This window comes from Trichogramma pretiosum, unplaced genomic scaffold (assembly GCF_000599845.2).
Source record: "Trichogramma pretiosum strain Unisexual culture from Peru unplaced genomic scaffold, Tpre_2.0 scaffold93, whole genome shotgun sequence".
Classification (NCBI taxonomy): domain Eukaryota; kingdom Metazoa; phylum Arthropoda; class Insecta; order Hymenoptera; family Trichogrammatidae; genus Trichogramma; species Trichogramma pretiosum.
This window is the reverse complement of record NW_019640795.1, coordinates 303,188-321,025: the sequence shown is the minus strand read 5'-3', so window position 1 is coordinate 321,025 and position 17,838 is coordinate 303,188. Positions and strand designations below refer to the sequence as shown.

At 33.8% G+C, this 17,838-nt stretch overlaps 3 protein-coding genes across 6 annotated transcripts; all 3 read left to right on the top strand.

Annotated features, from left to right (window-relative positions):
• Window positions 1-3: 3 nt before the first annotated feature.
• LOC106653288 (larval cuticle protein A2B-like) lies at window positions 4-746 on the top strand. The gene is made up of 2 exons (XM_014372689.2): window positions 4-84; window positions 174-746. The coding sequence occupies exons 1-2, from the start codon at window positions 70-72 to the stop codon at window positions 744-746; spliced, it is 588 nt and encodes a 195-aa protein (XP_014228175.1). The 5' UTR covers window positions 4-69.
• Window positions 747-2,370: 1,624 nt separating this feature from the next.
• Window positions 2,371-11,795, top strand: LOC106653287 (small subunit processome component 20 homolog). The gene is made up of 13 exons (XM_014372688.2): window positions 2,371-2,972; window positions 3,073-4,538; window positions 4,622-5,744; window positions 5,854-6,433; window positions 6,519-8,401; window positions 8,481-8,869; window positions 8,958-9,439; window positions 9,511-9,741; window positions 9,817-10,152; window positions 10,235-10,757; window positions 10,833-11,167; window positions 11,254-11,523; window positions 11,604-11,795. Exons 1-13 carry the CDS (start codon window positions 2,659-2,661, stop codon window positions 11,733-11,735), a joined length of 8,064 nt encoding a protein of 2,687 aa, XP_014228174.1. The 5' UTR covers window positions 2,371-2,658; the 3' UTR covers window positions 11,736-11,795.
• A 1,007-nt stretch (window positions 11,796-12,802) lies between these two features.
• LOC106653393 (ubiquitin-conjugating enzyme E2-24 kDa) lies at window positions 12,803-17,229 on the top strand. Of its 4 annotated transcripts, none has more exons than XM_014372801.2 (6): window positions 12,803-13,355; window positions 14,800-14,934; window positions 15,029-15,079; window positions 15,166-15,298; window positions 15,393-15,540; window positions 16,076-17,229. In XM_014372801.2, the coding sequence occupies exons 1-6, from the start codon at window positions 13,039-13,041 to the stop codon at window positions 16,171-16,173; spliced, it is 882 nt and encodes a 293-aa protein (XP_014228287.1). In that variant the 5' UTR covers window positions 12,803-13,038; the 3' UTR covers window positions 16,174-17,229. The 4 variants fall into 4 exon arrangements, with proteins under 4 accessions (XP_014228287.1, XP_014228288.1, XP_014228289.1 ...); XM_014372802.2 differs by having other exon boundaries at window positions 13,265-13,557; XM_014372803.1 differs by lacking the exon at window positions 12,803-13,355 and adding an exon at window positions 14,111-14,276.
• Window positions 17,230-17,838: the final 609 nt, after the last annotated feature.

The window sequence follows — 17,838 nt, the reverse complement described above, 5'->3', positions numbered from 1 at the left end:
TCACTTGTCGCGAATTCACTGGTCAATTTGCACTCGTAGAAAGTCGGAATCATCCAGTCGATCAACATCATGGTTGTCAGCAAGGTAATTCTAAAGCTCGAATTTAAAAAAAATGCTTTCAAATCACTGCGAGTCAGTAAGAAAAAATCAATAATAATATCGCTGATCGGCAGGTATTATTCGTTTGCGCTTTGGCGGTAGCCACCGTGAGCGGCGGCTTGATCCAACCAGCGCCTGCAGTCTACCCGGCGTCTCGCTTGGCTTACGCGGCACCGGCAGCACCTCTGGTCTACGCCACCAGGCAAATCGAGGCCGAGCCCTACGACCCGAACCCGCAGTACAACTACGGCTACGACGTGCAGGACCCCAACACCGGCGACTACAAGAGCCAACAGGAGAGCCGCAGCGGCGACCAGGTCCGCGGCAGCTACTCCCTCCTCGAGGCCGACGGCACCAGACGCATCGTCGAGTACACCGCCGACGACCACAACGGATTCAACGCCGTCGTCCGCAAGGAGGGCACGCCTCTCATTGCCCAGGCCCAGATCGCACCCGTGGCCAAACTCGCCACCTATGCTCAGCCTGCTGTTGCCCTGAGATCGTTCGCCCCGGCACCTCTGGCCTATTCTCATGCCGCTCCGTTGGCCATCAAGTCCTTCGCTCCCGCGGCTTCTGCTGCCGCACCAGCTTACGCTGCCAAGACTTATGCCGCTGCTCCGATCGCCACTGGCTACTCTCACTATTGAGAGGGAAAGAGAGAGAGATTAATGATCATTATTTGACGCGAGTCCATCGTGCTGTCATGTTCTGCAACTGACCTTGGCTGAATTTTCAAGTTTTGTGCAGTAAATGTTCGTTCCAAAGTTACCATGTGTCATATGCGCGTCATGTTTTATAAAGTCAAATAAAATTTTTGCAGTGCAAGAAAGACTGTAAATAAAAAACTGATTTGTTTTGCATAAATTTCTTTTATTTTTACGCAATGCCCGTACTATCAAAAGTTAACTAGTTTTATATTCATCAATCCAGACATCTTTATTTTAATAAATCGTTGCACCATTGAAATTACCAGTAAACTTTAACAATATTTTCAATTAAAATCATTTAAATAAAAATTAGACCAAAAAAAATTCTATTTATTGGCTTACGGTGTTATCAATAACTAGTATTTTTCGTTTTTAAAATTTATTGGAATTATAACATAAAAACTTGAAAATCTATGCTTCAATTTTTTTAAACTCACAATGAAACGATTGAGTTGTAAATTTTTAAATAAAAAAAAAATAACATGCACCATTATATTTTTAATAAAATTTCCTTTACTGACGTTACTTGGATAAAATCGAATTACTAATAACATCTAATTCATCGAAACCTAAAACAAAATATTGAATTACTCCCATCGAACTCTATCCTTACTTTTTTTTTTTACTATCAACATTCTATATTTAGAAAAAACACCGCTTGTCGGGAAAACTTGGAGGTCATGAATGTAACGCATAACGCATGACGTAAAAATCAAAATGAACACTACTCTATGGGCTTCGCCAGTTTTTCTTTGTAGTTTTTCGAACTTATCATTTTCAACGCAGCTCTTACTCTGTAGAACAAAAATAGCTATAGACAAAATACCTATCAAAAAGTCAAATGTCTCTGTGTTTTCTCATGTTTCTAGGACCTTTGTGAACAATGAACACCGTCCATTATATGCGTCAAATAACAAAAATATTCATCGCTATTCTAGCCTTGAATTTTACGTTTTTTTTATAGAATTGCTCATATACAACACATTTATAATACATTTTATTGATCCCTTTCTCTTCTTTCCTTGAGGACCTCCGCACATAGGTACACTCCTTCCAAGAAATTTTCATGGATAAGAAATCCTGCCTTGAAAAATGAATTACATTTTTCACGGTAGTTTATATTTTTAGAACATTTTACCTTTTTCCTCGTTAGAATCGATATGTACTTAAAAATTATTATCAAGTGATTTGGCATTAATAAAAAAAAGAGTGAAAAATTGTTTAAAAATCTGCTTTTACATTCACTCTATAAAATTGATAGTTGTTATTACATGAATTACGAAGAGCTCATAAAAATTTAAATATTAATTTCAGAGGTCTTTAATTAATAATAATCATTTATAAAATTAATCTGCATTTAGAGCACTACTGTAGAGCACTACTGCTCTTAAAAAAATGCACAAAATCGCATCGAGCGCAATTTATAATAGGAAGCATTTATTAAATTCTAGTTTGAATTTACCGCTTCGCCAACGACACACCAGCAGCAGTGGCGCTAGTTAAAACCGACTGCTATGTTTGCTTATGGCTAGACATGTTCGTGCAAGTACACCGCTAACGCTTACTGCTCTCTGAAACACGTGCGTGAAAAATGCGAGTGAATAAAAAAGTTTTGTGGGCTAAGTTACAAGTGACATAAACAGTATTTTACGACTCGGCCTAGTTTAGGCTTCGAGTGAAGTAAACAATTTTGATTTACTCTTCAAAATTCGTTAGTTCATTAATCAAAAAAGGACAAAGTTATTGATAATCTGCCGCTCATATTCTAGTCGGCAGTGCCGCATCAGCTGGCCTGCGAGAGCACGTGGCCCTAATCTCTTCACTATACTGTGTGTAAAAAATATTTTTCAACATGCCTAAAGTGGAAGTAGATACGGCCCATCGGTTCGTACCGTTCTCCAAAAGGGTCCATGACATAGATGTCAATATTTTTCATAAAGTCAAGCATCGCAATGAAGAGGTTCCTGATAAGGTTGAATCATATTTCTACCAGCAAGTCCAAGAGGAAAACTTTCTCAATCTTGCTGAAAATTATTTGAATTTTCGTAAAGAAGTTTCGCACATAGTTACTCTTCCACAACTTCTTGTTTGTAAAGAACACGTTATAAATACTTTATTGAAGTATTTAAAGTTAAAAGATCCATTGTGTTTGGAAAGTATTTTTAGGTAAGCAAATAATAACTAATAAGATTTTCTTTTACAATTTCATTAAAAGTATCCGAGATACATTTTATAAATTGTTTAACATATATTTATCATCTTACAGAATACTACTTGCTGTTGCTAAAGATTTAGAAGACGAGTTTTATCCATACTTTCCAGATTTTTTGGCAGCGATTATAGATTTATTAAATGTCAAAGATGCTGATCAGCTCGAATATACTTTTAGAACTCTTGCATATCTCTTTAAATACCAATGGCGTTACATGATCAAAAATATTGACAAAATCTTCTATTTACTGGTTCCTTTACTGGCAGAATCATACCCAGCTTATATCAACAATTTTGCTGCTGAAGGTTTTGCTTTTGTAGTAAGAAAAGTTAAAGATAAACCTGCATTTCTTCAATTAGTTATTGAAGCTCTAGAAGAACAACAAAATAAAGTTGTTGGATGTGGAAAATTATTTTATCATGTTTTAGTAGGTACTCCTGGACATTTTCACTCATGTGCCGAAACCATGTTAAGTATTTATTTTGATGCCCTTGAAAATACACCTTCACATCAACAATTACATTTCCAAGTACTTACAACTGTTTTCAACTGCATCACAAAAGAAATTCATTTCCAAAAAAGTGAAGTGTTATGGACAGTTATTTTAAAGTATCTGGATAAATTTGAAGGAAATAATTTGAAATTATTACTAAAACTCATTAAAATCATTATTAAAAATAAAGAAGAAATGGTTAAAGATCCAGCAGCATGGGCATTAAAATTAGGACAACTCATTCAGAAGTATCAAAATAATAATGAATTAATTGCTGAAATAGTTGATGTGTCAATTGACACACTCTTAGCCATAAAAAAATTACAACAAGAAAGTTCTAGTTTCTTGGTAATAAAGCTGTTATCCATTGAAGATCAAAATTGTTTGATAAAAATTACTCGTGACTTGATTCCATATTCATCTTTTGAGACAATGGTTTTACCAAGAGTTTTGAAGAAAAGTCAATTTTCAATTTTGAACAATGATTTATTGGATCTTTTTGTGAATATAATTATGTTCAAATCTCCACCAAAACTTGGTGGGATTGAATTTGAAAAGTGGAATAAGTTCAATCTTAATATTCAGGGCAAAGAAAATTATACTTATCTAGCTAATATTTTGAATACTTTTGAAGAGATTAGTTCAGTTAATGAAGATTTCTTAAAAGTTTTATATATTATTCCACATCTGTCTACTTTATCAGATGAAATATATAATGCAGTTACAAAGAGCTTGATGAATTTATACAAAAGAATTCAACAGAAAGAAAATAGTACAGATGGAAATAATTTTGCATTTCTACTTGCCATGGAGTCTGTATTGCGAATAGCGAGTTCGGATAAATTATTCGATTTAATCCAAAATCTTCCGAACCTTTTAGATACATTGTGTTTTTATCAAAATGATACAGCAGTTTTGAAATCTTTAGATATGCTATTGAGTTATATGAAAAATTCTAGTTGTGAAAATGAATATATTAATCTGTCCGTATTTGATCACATTCATCAAGCTTTAGTTTCAAAATTAGGTGAGCATGACTTTAAACTGATAAAATATTTCATACATATTAAATTTTTATTTTTTATTCTTATAAAATTTATTTTATTACAGGATCATCAAATTCATTAATACGTCTAACTGTGTCACATATTTTTTCACTGTTTGCTTCAATTCCAACAATGAAGCCTCCTACTTCTGAAGAAAATCTATCAAAATCAGCTTTGGAATTACCTTACTTAGCTGAATGTCAACCAGTTACAGTCCACCAATATCGCCAACGTCTTGTATACTCTCAGTCTCTTAATTCTAACAGTGCTTCAGTTATTCACCTTGAAGCTAAATATCAAGATATCCCTATACACCATTGTTTTGGCAGTCTGTATTTGAACTTCCGTCTTATTTGGGATCCAATGTGTCAGATAATAACATCATATGCCAACCCAGATTGCAAAGTATTTTGGCCAATTTTTATTTCTAAATTAAGAAGTATAAATGCTGAGAAAGATGAAGTAGATAAAGTTTGCAAACCAAGTTATGGAAATGAAATATTAAATGATACTGTTAGCAAAGTTTACACAAGTGATAAAATTGACCTAGAGAATGTTCGATATCTGTTATGGAAGTGTATGGGTATGATGACCACGTACATAGAACCAAAAAATCGAGATTATGTTGATATTTTTATAGATTTTGTTGAAAAAAACTTTTATCGTGCATACTCAGAGGAAGCAAAATCTTGTTCCATTAGAATTTATAAAACAGATGAATCTAACAAAAAATTGTCTGATAAAAAGAGCTTTGATGATGAAACATCTACAGAATCAACTCGTCGTGAACGAGTCCAACTTCTTGTTACAATGCTTCAAGTTTTTGGCAAATTTACAAATACTCGATCGCTGTCACGTGAACCGGAAATTTGTAGCATTTACCACCATTTTCTAACTTCCAAAGACTTGGAAATTCAAAAAGCTGCTTTAAACTGTATTTATACTTACAAGCACAAATATATAGTTCCTTACCAAATACAATTGGACAATATTGTAAATGAACAAAATCTTAAAAATGAGCTAGTGAGATTTCAAATAAGCGTTGAACAATCTGAAATTCAAGAGGAACATAGAGAGGGGTTGATGCCCATATTAATGAGAATCCTTCATACTAAAATGAGTCAACGTGTTGGAATGCGTACTGGTGGTAAAGCAGGTGGACTTGTTAAAAGAAAAACCATTTTAAGGTACGAAAAATCTTTTTTTTTCATTTTTTTATTTTAATTATTTTTTATCTGTTACAACTTAAATTTATTCTTTTATTATTTATATTTATCTTAAATTTATTCTTTACAGATTTTTGGCAGGTATAAAAGAAGAAGAAATGATGGTATTCATTCGCATGGCCTTTAAACCTTTTGAAAACTACTTACCAATTCTTAAAGTTGAAAAAGAATCTCAGAACGATGTTAAATTATGTGCAATGATTAGAGAACTCATTCCCAATGTTGATCTTGACAACGTCATTCCACCAAAACGTCTTCAAAGTGCTATGAATCTAATATCAACAATGATAGAGCAGTTTGGTGGAAAAATGACAAAACATGTACTTCCACATTTACTGTCAATACTTGTGTGCATTCTTGCTCAAACTGTTGGTATACTTGATTTAGTTAATGATGTACATCCTGATTTTTTGAAAATGATCAAAAATGTTAGGAACACTGGAATTAATGTGCTTGCTAGATTCTTCCAACATTTCGAATATTATGACTGGACAAGTGATGAAATTGATGCTGTATTTGAAACAGCTGTATTCCCTTGGTTAAATAAACTGCCAATTGAAGGCATTCATAGTCCGACTCCTTTATTGAAAATGTTTGACATTTGGAGTAAAAATCCTCGTTATTATCCTCTTTTTGTGAAATTAAATAAGGTAAGCTTAGTAGTTGTAAATCTTTTATAACACATATTATCGTCAATTATAACTCAATAATACAATTTGATTTATTTATTTGCAGAACAATCAAACACCAATCAACTTTGTAATAGAACTATTATCCAATGAAAAAACTGAGAAGTCTGTGCTCAGAATGATTATGGAAATTATTGAAAAGTTACTAACTACACTAGACTTTGAAAAAGAGGATCCAGAAGCAATGGATGTCGATGACACGATAAAAGCTAAATCTCTTTTTGATGTTGTTACTGGAAAAGTAGAAATTGTTAGAGATGATACAATTAATTATGGTTCTGCCATGTTACTTCCTCACGTAAGTAAAATATTGGCTTTTTTGGTAAAGAAATTGAGAGAACAGAAGAAACATGGAGCAAATCGCACGGAATTAACCGTTCTATCGTCAATTACGGAATTTGCTACTGATCCTGAAACCAGTGATACATTGCTCACTTTGACATTACCGATTCTCACGAAAAAATCTGGTGATTCCGAAGACGTTGTTATGGGATTTTTAACAGCAGTTGCTAACTTAATGAAGCGTGTTAATAATCCTGCAATATATTTGCGACCCGTTCAACAACTTTTGGCTCTTTTAACTACGCCACAAGCGAGAAAATTATTGATGCAAGTTCTAGAAGAAGTTGCTCGAAATAACGAAGATTTACAAAATAATCATAGGCTTTTGGTAGAACTGAATGCTTATGATCGGCGTTGGATCGAACAAGCTGATTATGATCGGAGATTAAACGCATTTCAACAGATCGACAGCTTGATCAGGGAAGAAAAAGTAACCGTTGATTTTGGTGTATCTATTATTTTAAATTGCTACTACTTTTTAAAAACTGAAAATGAACAATCTATGGAAGATCGAGCTAGCGAATGCTTGAAATACATAAGTGTTTATTTGTGCAAAAAGTTCAATGCTGTACCGAGCGACAGAAGATACCTCGTAGAAGATACTATATTGAACTTGATTCGCAATGGAATAAAGGATAAACGTGACAAGGTAAAGTTGCAGTCCATAGCCTATTTAGGGCATATGGCCATGGAGTGTCCAGATGTGCATGTAGTATTACGCGATCTCCACGCCTTAACAAACAAGGTAGATCCAGAAGTGGATTTCTTTAACAATATTGGACACATACAGCGCCATCGTCATGGTCGCGCTCTATTAAAGTTCTGTAGCGTCGCAAAAACCCTCACTAGAGCTCCAAATCCGAGAACACTTTCGCAATTCATTTTGCCTCTTGCATCTTATTATCTGTGCAATGAAAAATATGCAAACAAGGATGGCCATAATACTATCACCGCAGCTATTGACACCGTCGGTACCGTATGCAGATTGTTGCCATGGAATCAGTATGAATTCGTACTCAAGTACTACTTGTTCAAGTTGCGAAACAATATGGAACACCAAAAACAAGTCATTAGAATAGTGGTAGCGATTTTAGACGCTTTCCATTTCGATCTGTCAAAATATAAAGAAGTCAATGAAGCCGTTGAGGATAACAACGAGAATGACGACGATGAGAGCGTTGAAGATGACTCAAAATTCGAAAATGTCGAAAATGAAACTGAAGATGTTCCCAATGTTGAAGATGTTGATGAATCGGCAGAAAATGAAAATGCCGAAGAAAATGAAAATGCTGAACCAGACACGGAAGAAGTCCCTATTGTTCAAGAAATACCTATTGTAGAAAGACAAACAGTCCTATCACAATATATGGCGAGGCGACTCGTGCAGAGTATTTCCACTGTGTTACTGCCTCAATTGCACCGAAGTATCACCGTACGAGCCCGTTTAGATGGGGCCCACAAAGTCAACAAAAAGATTGTACGTGATGATCAGGAGGAACGTGATTTGCAACGAGTACCCATTGCTTTAGCTATGGTCAAATTGCTACAGAAGCTCCCGAGCAATATACTCGATACAAATGTGCGAGGGTGAGTTTTTGAAAAAAATGTTCTAATAATTACATAACGATATTGTACTTTTTATTAATGATCTAATGTATTTTTTCAGAATATTTATGAAAGTTTGTACCTTCTTGAAATCTCGTCTTGAATCGGTGCGTAGGGACACTCGAAAAATTTTAGAGGAAATCATGATTACTCTTGGACCCGACTATTTACATCATTTACTTGTAGAAATGAACAGTTTGTTGACTCGTGGATTCCAAGTTCACGTTTTAGCTGTTACTGTTCATGCAGTTTTAATCAAATTAGAGCCTTCACTTGAGCCTAAGCATATTAAGGCAAATATGGCATTGTTACATAGTGTGTGTAAGATAGATTTATTCGGGCCATCGGCCGAAGAGAAAGAGATTTCTGGAATCATAAAAAATACTTCAGAAGCTAAAGCCACTAAGAGTTATGATATTTACAAAATTATGGGCCAATTCACTGGTGCAGGTATAATTTTTTTCAAGATCAAAAAACAATACTTTTAAAGCTTTATAATATGTAAAATACTATATTTTTTTGCTCTTTGTATTTGCAGACTCGTTGGTTCCTTTAATTCAACCTTTACGCGATGTTTTACGCACGAATTCATCAAAAACCATTCGCAAGGCTACTACATCCTTACAAGAAATTGGAAAGGGACTTGCACGTAACACTTTTATACCCCTTACAAATTTATTGAGTTTTCTTCAAGGCGTAGTAAACGAAACTATACCGGAGATTATGCCAGACTCTAAACGTAAAAAAAACAACGAGGATAAACAAGCGAAATCGAAATTCCTTACTGACGAAGATCGTACACTTTCACTGATTATTCAGCCACCACCTAAAACGAGAATGGGTATCAAGACCAAATCGAAAATTTCCGAAGACACCAATGCAAACGTGATCATGGAATTTGGACTGAGGATTTTGAGTTTATTATTGAAACAAAATAAGCTCAATGATCAGGATTCGAAAAAGCAACTTGATGGATTCGTGCCATTTTTGAGTCGTTGTTTAGAATCACAACATGTAGAGGTATGTTTACAACGTGTCAAAGCATGTAACGTTCTTTTGAAAATGTTATTAATTCTATGCAATTTTTTCAGTTGAGTACATTAGCATTGCGTTGTCTATGTCATGTTGTGGCGACTGATTTACCGAACGTTCGAAAGTTTTCAACGGAAATTTGTGAATCAATGTTTAAGATTCTGCACAAATATGCGGTATCAGGTCTTGGTAAAGGTGTCAATTTCGATCTCGTGATGACTGCTTTCAAGGCCATGTCTATTCTAGTAAAAGATGCTAAACATTTTAAACTTACTCCAGAACAGTTAAAGGTACTTTTTTATTTTTTACATAATTCTTAATCAATGTTAACAGATTATTTTTAATTACATTACATATTTTTTTAGATTTTATTACAATATGTTGAAAAAGATATACATGATCATGAACGAAGAGCAACAGGGTTTGATTTACTAAAAGCTATTATAAAGCGAAAACTTATAGTTCCCCAAATGCATGAAGTTATGGAAGAAGTGTCAAAACTTATTGTTACTTCAAAATCAGAAGATGTGCGGAAAAGAGCTCGAAATGCTTGTTACACCTATTTAATGGATTATCCTGTGGATAAAGAGAACTTAGAAAGTCGTATAAATTTCTTCTTCAGGAATCTTGAATTCTCGGAGGCTTTTGGTCGCATGAGTGTAATAACAATGGCATATGAAATCATTACTACCTTTCCACAGGTGAGTTCATATATTTTATTGATTGATAAGGCGTTTCTAAAATGAAATGAATAGTAAATTTAAATATTTATTTTATTTTTAGCAAAAACTTGAAGAATTTGCAGAAGAACTTTTCTGTTTACTTGCTCCAAGATTGGTCAATGAAGAAGATCAGACTTGTCAGAAAAACGTAGCCAAGTGCATAAGAGAATTAATAAACCGTATCTCACATAATCTGAAAAGCAAACTTTTTAATTTCACTTGTCTTTGGATGGAAGAAGAAAAACTGAGGTTCAGAAGACTAGCAGTTCAAGTTTGTGGAATGTTCGTCCAAACGGAAAAAAATGACTTTTCTTCTAGATTAGATAGACTCCTACCTCTTTTGATGAAACAATTTAATAAAAATTTAGATGAAATTGATGAAAATGCCCCAGGGCGTTTCGTCAAACAAGTTAAATCAATTTTTGTTAAGGATCGTAAAGTAAAGAGTATGAAAAGTCTGAGAGATCACCATTTCATTTTAGTTTTTGAACTAATTCTTAAGATATGTAAAAATTGTCCGAACTTTTTGGGCAAAGGCGCAAATGAGAAAAACAAATACCAGAAATACGTTGATATTTTGCGAGGTATTTATTTTATTACAAATTTCATTAAGTTTCTGAAAACTGAATAATAATTTTAAAAAACACTAAATTTTTCAGATTGCTGTCATTCACATTTAGTTCATCCACATTTATGGGTAAGAGAGAGGGCATCTCAAGTGCTTGGGTTTGTACTCCATGCTGTGGATGTTAAGAAATGGTCGGCTGAAAAATTACGCAGTCTTATCTTAGATAACGTAGATCAATTGGACCCCGGAGTAGATCACGAAGAATTTTTTGATCAAATTATTAAAAATCTTCTATATTTGGCAAAATTCGTAGAAATTGAAAATACAGAGGAATCAGAAAAGAAGATGTCTTTACATTGGCTCATAAAATCCCTGAGAAAGAAAATTAATTTGGAAATAACTCAAGCACCACAATCAATAGTAGTGGTAAGTTTTCAATTCTTAAAAAATTTTCCTTTTCTCAATTTTATCTAATAAAATTCATATAATAATTGAAATGATGATTTTCTCAGAGGAAAGCGGTATTTCACTGGATAGCAGGTGTGACTGTCAATATTGACATCGAAAAATTAAAGCCAATGCTGCCTCAATTAGTATCGCCATTGGTGCGCGAAATGTCAACTACTGAAGTGGAAAATGCACCTCTCCGACAGTTAGCTAAAGAAGTATCTACAATGTTCAAAAAACTTCTGGATGTGGACGAATACACTCGACTCTTCAATGCCGCAAGTCAACATTTGGAAGTGAAAAGAGCCGAAAAGAAGGCAGAGAGATCCCGCCAGGTAAGATGCTAAATAATTTTTTTACTTAGATTTTTTCCATCATACTGAAAAAAATTAAATTTATATTAAAATTTTTTCAGTTTGTAACCAATCCAGAAATAGCCAATAAAAGAAAATTGAAGAGGCAAGAGAAAAAGAGAAAACGAAAATCAGATGTAAAAAGACGGTCAAAACCTAAAAAGATGCGAATGAATGATGACGAAGACAATTAATGTTATTTTGTATGATAGCTTAGGAAAATTGTTAGAGTTAATTAAAAAAAATTTTTTTTAATGTACATAATAATAGTTTAATATAGTTTGAATTAATAATCAAATCTCGTTATGTTTATTATATTTCTCCCATTTTCTACCATACGTTGAATCGCACATAAATTTTTGAGGATGTAGATGCAAAAATTTTAAACATGAGCCGTGAATTAATCTAAAATAGATTTTTTGAAATTTCCATTTAATATTTTTGTGAAAAGTTATGTGAAAATCTTGATTTTGTTGTTTTCTTAACATGGACGTAGTTCTTAAAAAAAATATGTGGACATCTCAAAGTATGCGTTCAAAATTTTCAATTTGGCCTTGTTTCAGTATTTTGTTTCGTTTGAATTGCCTGTAACAAATTTGTTTTCGAATATTAACTTATAAAATTTATGTTTAATGAGTTGATCTAACCCAAACTTACAAACAAAGAAATTTTAATTACGAAAAAAGATATTTGCTTAAAAAATTCATTACCCTTCGCGTCTATTATTTTCAGATTGTCACATGTGTATGCTGCTAGGATGTAAATTAATTTGTTATTGTACAAGTTAATGCAACCTATGAACTAGATAAACACATTTTTCTCAATTTAAAAAATTAAAAAAAAACTAATGCAGCAAAAGGAATAGTGAAGGCTGGATTAAACACGCCGTGACGCGGGATCGACTTTCGTCAAAGGTGCGAGTAAGTTCGTGTTATACGTACGTCGCAAATGTCAGTACCTACTTACCGATTTGTCTGTCGTTGGGAGGATTTTTGATTGATGATTCGTTCGAATCTAGATTTCGAATCGACTTTTTAACGACCGAGGATCGGAAGTTCGTTTGCAGTTTGAAATTCTGCGACTGCACAAGAGCTGCGATTCGCGCGTAGGACGCGAACTGATGCAGGTTCGCCAGTGCGTCACCCCCCCGCAAGTGCAAGCGAGACAGCTAGTGTAAATTTTCGGAAATCTGCGCGCGCGTCCGGATTAATATCTATATATATAATAAAAAAAAGGACATACAAGAGCTGTAGATACAGATATATACGTGTGTTGGTGCATATTGTGCGGGCCCTGGTGCATTAGGTATAGGCTAGCGAATGCCGGCAGCCGGCTGCTGCTGCTCCTACCAGTAATTCTTCGATTCATGTTACAACATCGAGCAAGGCAAGCGTAAAATCATCGCTGCGTAAGAGAAGCTCGACAGTTTGCAACTCTCGCACCTCGCAGGCCGGGATAAACGCGTTGCATTGTTGCTCCGAAAGAAAGAACGTGTGTATGGGATCACGCGGACACGGAGAGAAGGATAGTAACGGGCAACGGCTCCTGTTGAAGAATAGCAGCTACTTGCAGCTGCATACTGCTTTTCTCTTTACTGATTTCTCAACGTTGTCAATCTCGGCGTCGATCCTCCTTATCATTATCATCATCACCGTCGTCGTCATCGTCATCGAGCATCGTCAGTTTTATTTGCAAAACCACCTCTACCGAGTCTTCGGCGTTCGTAAGCCGAATCCACAGATCAACAGGGAGAGAGTCGACGACAGCTCGGAGCTGTACAGACTAGTGTCGCATCTGACTCGGGACTGCGCTGTGTATGTACGCGAGCTCACGGAGTGCGCCTAATATAATATATACCCGCGGCCTAAACACCAAATCGCTGCTGCCCTTTGGCTGCAATAGCATCACCCGCGTAGTGTACCGCACGCCAGTGCAGCGATAGGCACCGGCTAGTTGATTTAGCTTAGCCGGCCGCTCTTCAGTACCTACATTTTTCTTCTTCAATTTCTTTAGAAGGTAGGCACTTGCAACTAATTGTATATATGCTTTTTTCCTTTGCTTTTTTATCCTTTTAATGATTTATATCGTTGACATTGCAAATATTTTCGCGCATCATCCTCTTGCTTCAAGAAAAACTTTTCCTTCTTTTTCTATTTACTTGACATTAACATACATCGCATTTGAAGTTTTTCATTTGATACATGGTTAGATTTTGCAAATCCAGTCTCGTGATTTTCTTTAAAATTCGGCTTTGAGGGACAAGTAGCAGTTTCGTGACTATCGTAGTACCACAGACACAGTTATACATATTTATGCATTGAAACTACATCGCAACTACCTACAGTCCTAAGTATATGTATACCTACAGCATATAGAAAATACGAAAGTGAAAGAGAGGCAAGTTTTGCTCCGGTTTGCAAATAGAGAAGACGGTGCCAAGAGCACAGTGTGCGGCTGTATGCGTGCCTGTGCTCAAATATACTTATATATTTACACACTTACATAGCTGTGTACATACACGTACAAGTATATAATATATATAATATATATATAATATAGTTAGCTGATGCGTGCGCCACGGCTACTGCTATTACTTAGCTTTTTTCGGATGGACGAGGGTGGATGGTCAATGGCTTTTAACATAGTTACTTCATTTTAGTTTTATATGTTTTCATACCCCGCTGCATATTCAGATTCACGCACATCACTTCTATACCGACACCGCAACCACCGAGGTAAAAAAACGGAAGCCTTTACTCCAGGCAAAACATGAACTGTTGCTCTTTGTCACTGCAATGGAAGGTGCTTTATGCTTGCTTTGCAAAATGGTGATTAGGTGCTAATGGCTTTCTGCTTTGTTCCCTCGGAGGACTTAGTGCTCATCAGGAATCAGCTAGTGCCTGATCACTCACAAATATTGCAGCTTTTAAATTAGCTCTTTTTTGTTCTAAACTTTATTCTGGACATCTACCAAATACTTATCAATGTAATATGACTATCTAGCTCCAAAATTACTGTCACTTTTTTAACTTTTTTTTATAATAATTATAGATAATGTTTCATTATCTTTCTCTTAAATGAAGTCTTCAGTTAATTGTCAAGGTTAAACACCTTTTACTAAGTGAATCGCTACCTGTTTTTGGATCACTGCCAACTACGCGAGCTAATACACTTACAGCAACATTTTCTCAAAAATAACAGTGATTCATTCTTCAATCTTTTACTTGATTACTCTATAATAACTAATAAATTTTATAGAAATATGTCTTCTGGAGCTGGCTCAAGTGGTTCTGGTCGTGGCCGCGGTTCATCCATAGCTGATAACAAACCAGAAAATAAAGAAACTAAACCCAATCCAAAAATGTCTAAAGCACTGGGTACTTCAGCCAAAAGGTACATAGCTAATTTTAATTTATTTAGCTAATAATCAAATTAAATAGACATATACTGGGGTTTGAATGAATTAAAATTATTTGAACTTATTCAGGATACAAAAAGAACTAGCAGAAATTACTTTGGATCCACCTCCAAATTGCAGGTTAGTTGCAACTTGATTATTTTACTTAATTTTAATCTGTAATAACTATGCAAATAGTATTAAAAATATTGTTCACTTTATTTTAGTGCTGGACCAAAAGGTGATAATTTGTACGAGTGGGTGTCAACAATTTTAGGACCACCAGGATCAGTTTATGAAGGTGGTGTTTTCTTCTTAGACATTCACTTTTCTCCAGAATATCCTTTTAAACCACCAAAGGTAAATGACCAATTTATTTTATTGTTAATAAAATTAATGTTTAAAAATTTTAAATTATGTTGTGCAACTTTAATGTTTCATATAATTTTCTCAGGTAACCTTTCGGACTCGCATTTATCATTGCAATATAAACAGCCAAGGTGTCATTTGCTTAGATATTCTTAAAGACAATTGGTCTCCAGCCCTCACTATATCAAAAGTACTGCTGTCTATTTGTTCCCTTCTCACAGATTGCAATCCAGGTAATTTTTTACTTTTAAATAGATATTGAAAATATTTTTTACTTACCAATAGAATAAAATTGCTTATTAGGTGACTATTTAGTTTTCTAAAGAGAGTATCTAATAGTATACTCAACACACTTATCATCAAATTATTATACATGTTGTCTAACAATAAATTATTGTATTAAAAAAAAAACGTAATATTGTAATCTTAAACTAAAAAAACTATTTTTCTCTTGATGTTAGTATTCATCCAATTTCAAACTCCGATTTTTTGACATTTTTTTTAAATTTGTTCAACTTGAATGCTTCCTAAAAATTGTCATTGTTTTTGAAACATGTTAATTATTTTATAGTGAGAAGTAGAAAATGGTAGAATATTAAATCAAGATTCCTTCATTAGTCAGATACTAGCAGAGTTAATCTAAATCTTTACATAAACCTATATAAGTAGGATTACAAAACTTATCAATTGTATTGATTTAAAAGAAAATTGAATGAACTTGAGATAAAATTTTATGAAATCAAATTTATAAGAATGCATTATTTTCAGCTGATCCACTGGTGGGTAGCATAGCAACGCAATATATCCAAAATCGAGAAGAACATGACCGCATAGCACGCTTATGGACCAAACGTTATGCAACATGAATAGGTTTACTACACTCTCAAACTCCTCACAAGTCTCATGCCAATTTATTACACCCTATTATTCATGGTTCAAAAACGACATGTGTGAATTTTTCTTGGACAATGGATTTTTCATCATTACCTATTTCAAAAATAATCATCAGACTGCATCATCGAGAATTATATTCCCTAATTCAACATTGACCAAATGTGGATTCACGAATCATTGATGTAAGTCATAATAATCGTCAATTTATTCATGCTGTAGATCTCAATCGTACCACGCATTTCGTCATTATCAAATCATCAGATCAGCTAGATTTACAATCAATGACCCCAAGACTTGTGTAAAATTGATTTGTAGTAAGTGTGTGAATTTATAAGTTATAATTGGTCGATGTTTTCCAAATAGGTGCAGTAGTGCCTAAGAATAAATAGTGTATGATATCAAGGCATGAGTAGGGAGTAATTTTTTTTACTACTGAAATTATACAAATAAACTGAGGGAAGAGGGATTTCATAAATTATTGATAGATAAAAAAAGAGTGAGTGAATGAAAATGAGAAGGATATTAATTTTTAAGATGAAAATGAAGTACCAAGACGTGCTAGTACTTTATTCACACTCGAATTACAATGAATTCCTAAGTTGTAAGTAAATTAGGTACTTAGTTAGTAAGAGCAGATAATAAGTTGTAAAAGGGACCCAGACACTTTCCTGGACGTCGTAATTGCTTGGTTCCTAAGCGTTCGATTCATACTTCATAATTTTTAACGTCTTTTTTAAACTTAAACTTGCTTTATTAGTTAGTATATGATATGTAGACTATGCTCAATACATCGTTTCATTGGTAAACTTTTTATAAATAATATTTTCCCGAACTATGAATTTTATCATTAATTTAATTTATTCATTAGTGAAAAAGAAATTAATTGTGAACATTTTTTTCAATGAATTTTTATTGATTATTAAATTCAATGCGGCGAACAGGTCAAGACTGTTGGGGCCATCAACTAAAAAATGAATTAAATATGAAACAAATCAACTGTGACTGTAAATAAATATTATTATATAACATTTTTCTGTATGATTAAAAAACGTCGAAGAATTTTTACCTTTTTGAATTTTATATATTTTGCCTTCTCTTTGAGCTCCTTCACAACACTCTCTTACTAAATATTTATTGATCATTTGAGGCCTGAGTGTATTCAAGCGTTTTTTAAAAAAAAATTTCGAGAAGATAAAAGACGTTAACTACTAAGAAGATTATTAATATTACACAAAATGGAATAAAATTAAAATTAAATTAAAATGCAAAAAATGAATGATTGGTTGTTTGAAAGGAGTAATGCCTTTTTTATAAATGAATTTAAAAACATTATTACTATATACACACAAAAGCGAACTTTCTCGTGTTTCGCTAGTTCCCGTACAAAATATATTAATATTCATAATTTTACGTCGACAGTTATACTTACTATAAAAATGAAAATCTTGGAAAAAATTATAATAGAAATATATACTAAGGAAAATGTCTGGAAATTGTATTGTCTATTTGAAATATTCTTCATGCTTCCACGTTATTTTTGTATCAGTCTGCAAAATTTCGACGACAAAAAGGATTGAAGTAATCCACTTTGTAAATAATCGACACTGCGTGACATAGCTATTCGATTATTATGAAAT

Bases quoted from the DNA above. Each gene is read 5' to 3' on its own strand.
- LOC106653393 (XM_014372801.2), top strand. From the start codon at position 13,039: ATGGGATCACGCGGACACGGAGAGAAGGATAGTAACGGGCAACGGCTC. The intron at 13,356-14,799 runs GTATGTACGCGA...TAAATTTTATAG, and splicing joins CTGACTCGGGACTGCGCTGT to AAATATGTCTTCTGGAGCTG. The intron at 15,299-15,392 runs GTAAATGACCAA...TAATTTTCTCAG, and splicing joins ATCCTTTTAAACCACCAAAG to GTAACCTTTCGGACTCGCAT.
- LOC106653287 (XM_014372688.2), top strand. From the start codon at position 2,659: ATGCCTAAAGTGGAAGTAGATACGGCCCATCGGTTCGTACCGTTCTCC. The intron at 9,742-9,816 runs GTACTTTTTTAT...ATATTTTTTTAG, and splicing joins TTACTCCAGAACAGTTAAAG to ATTTTATTACAATATGTTGA. The intron at 10,758-10,832 runs GTATTTATTTTA...TAAATTTTTCAG, and splicing joins ATACGTTGATATTTTGCGAG to ATTGCTGTCATTCACATTTA.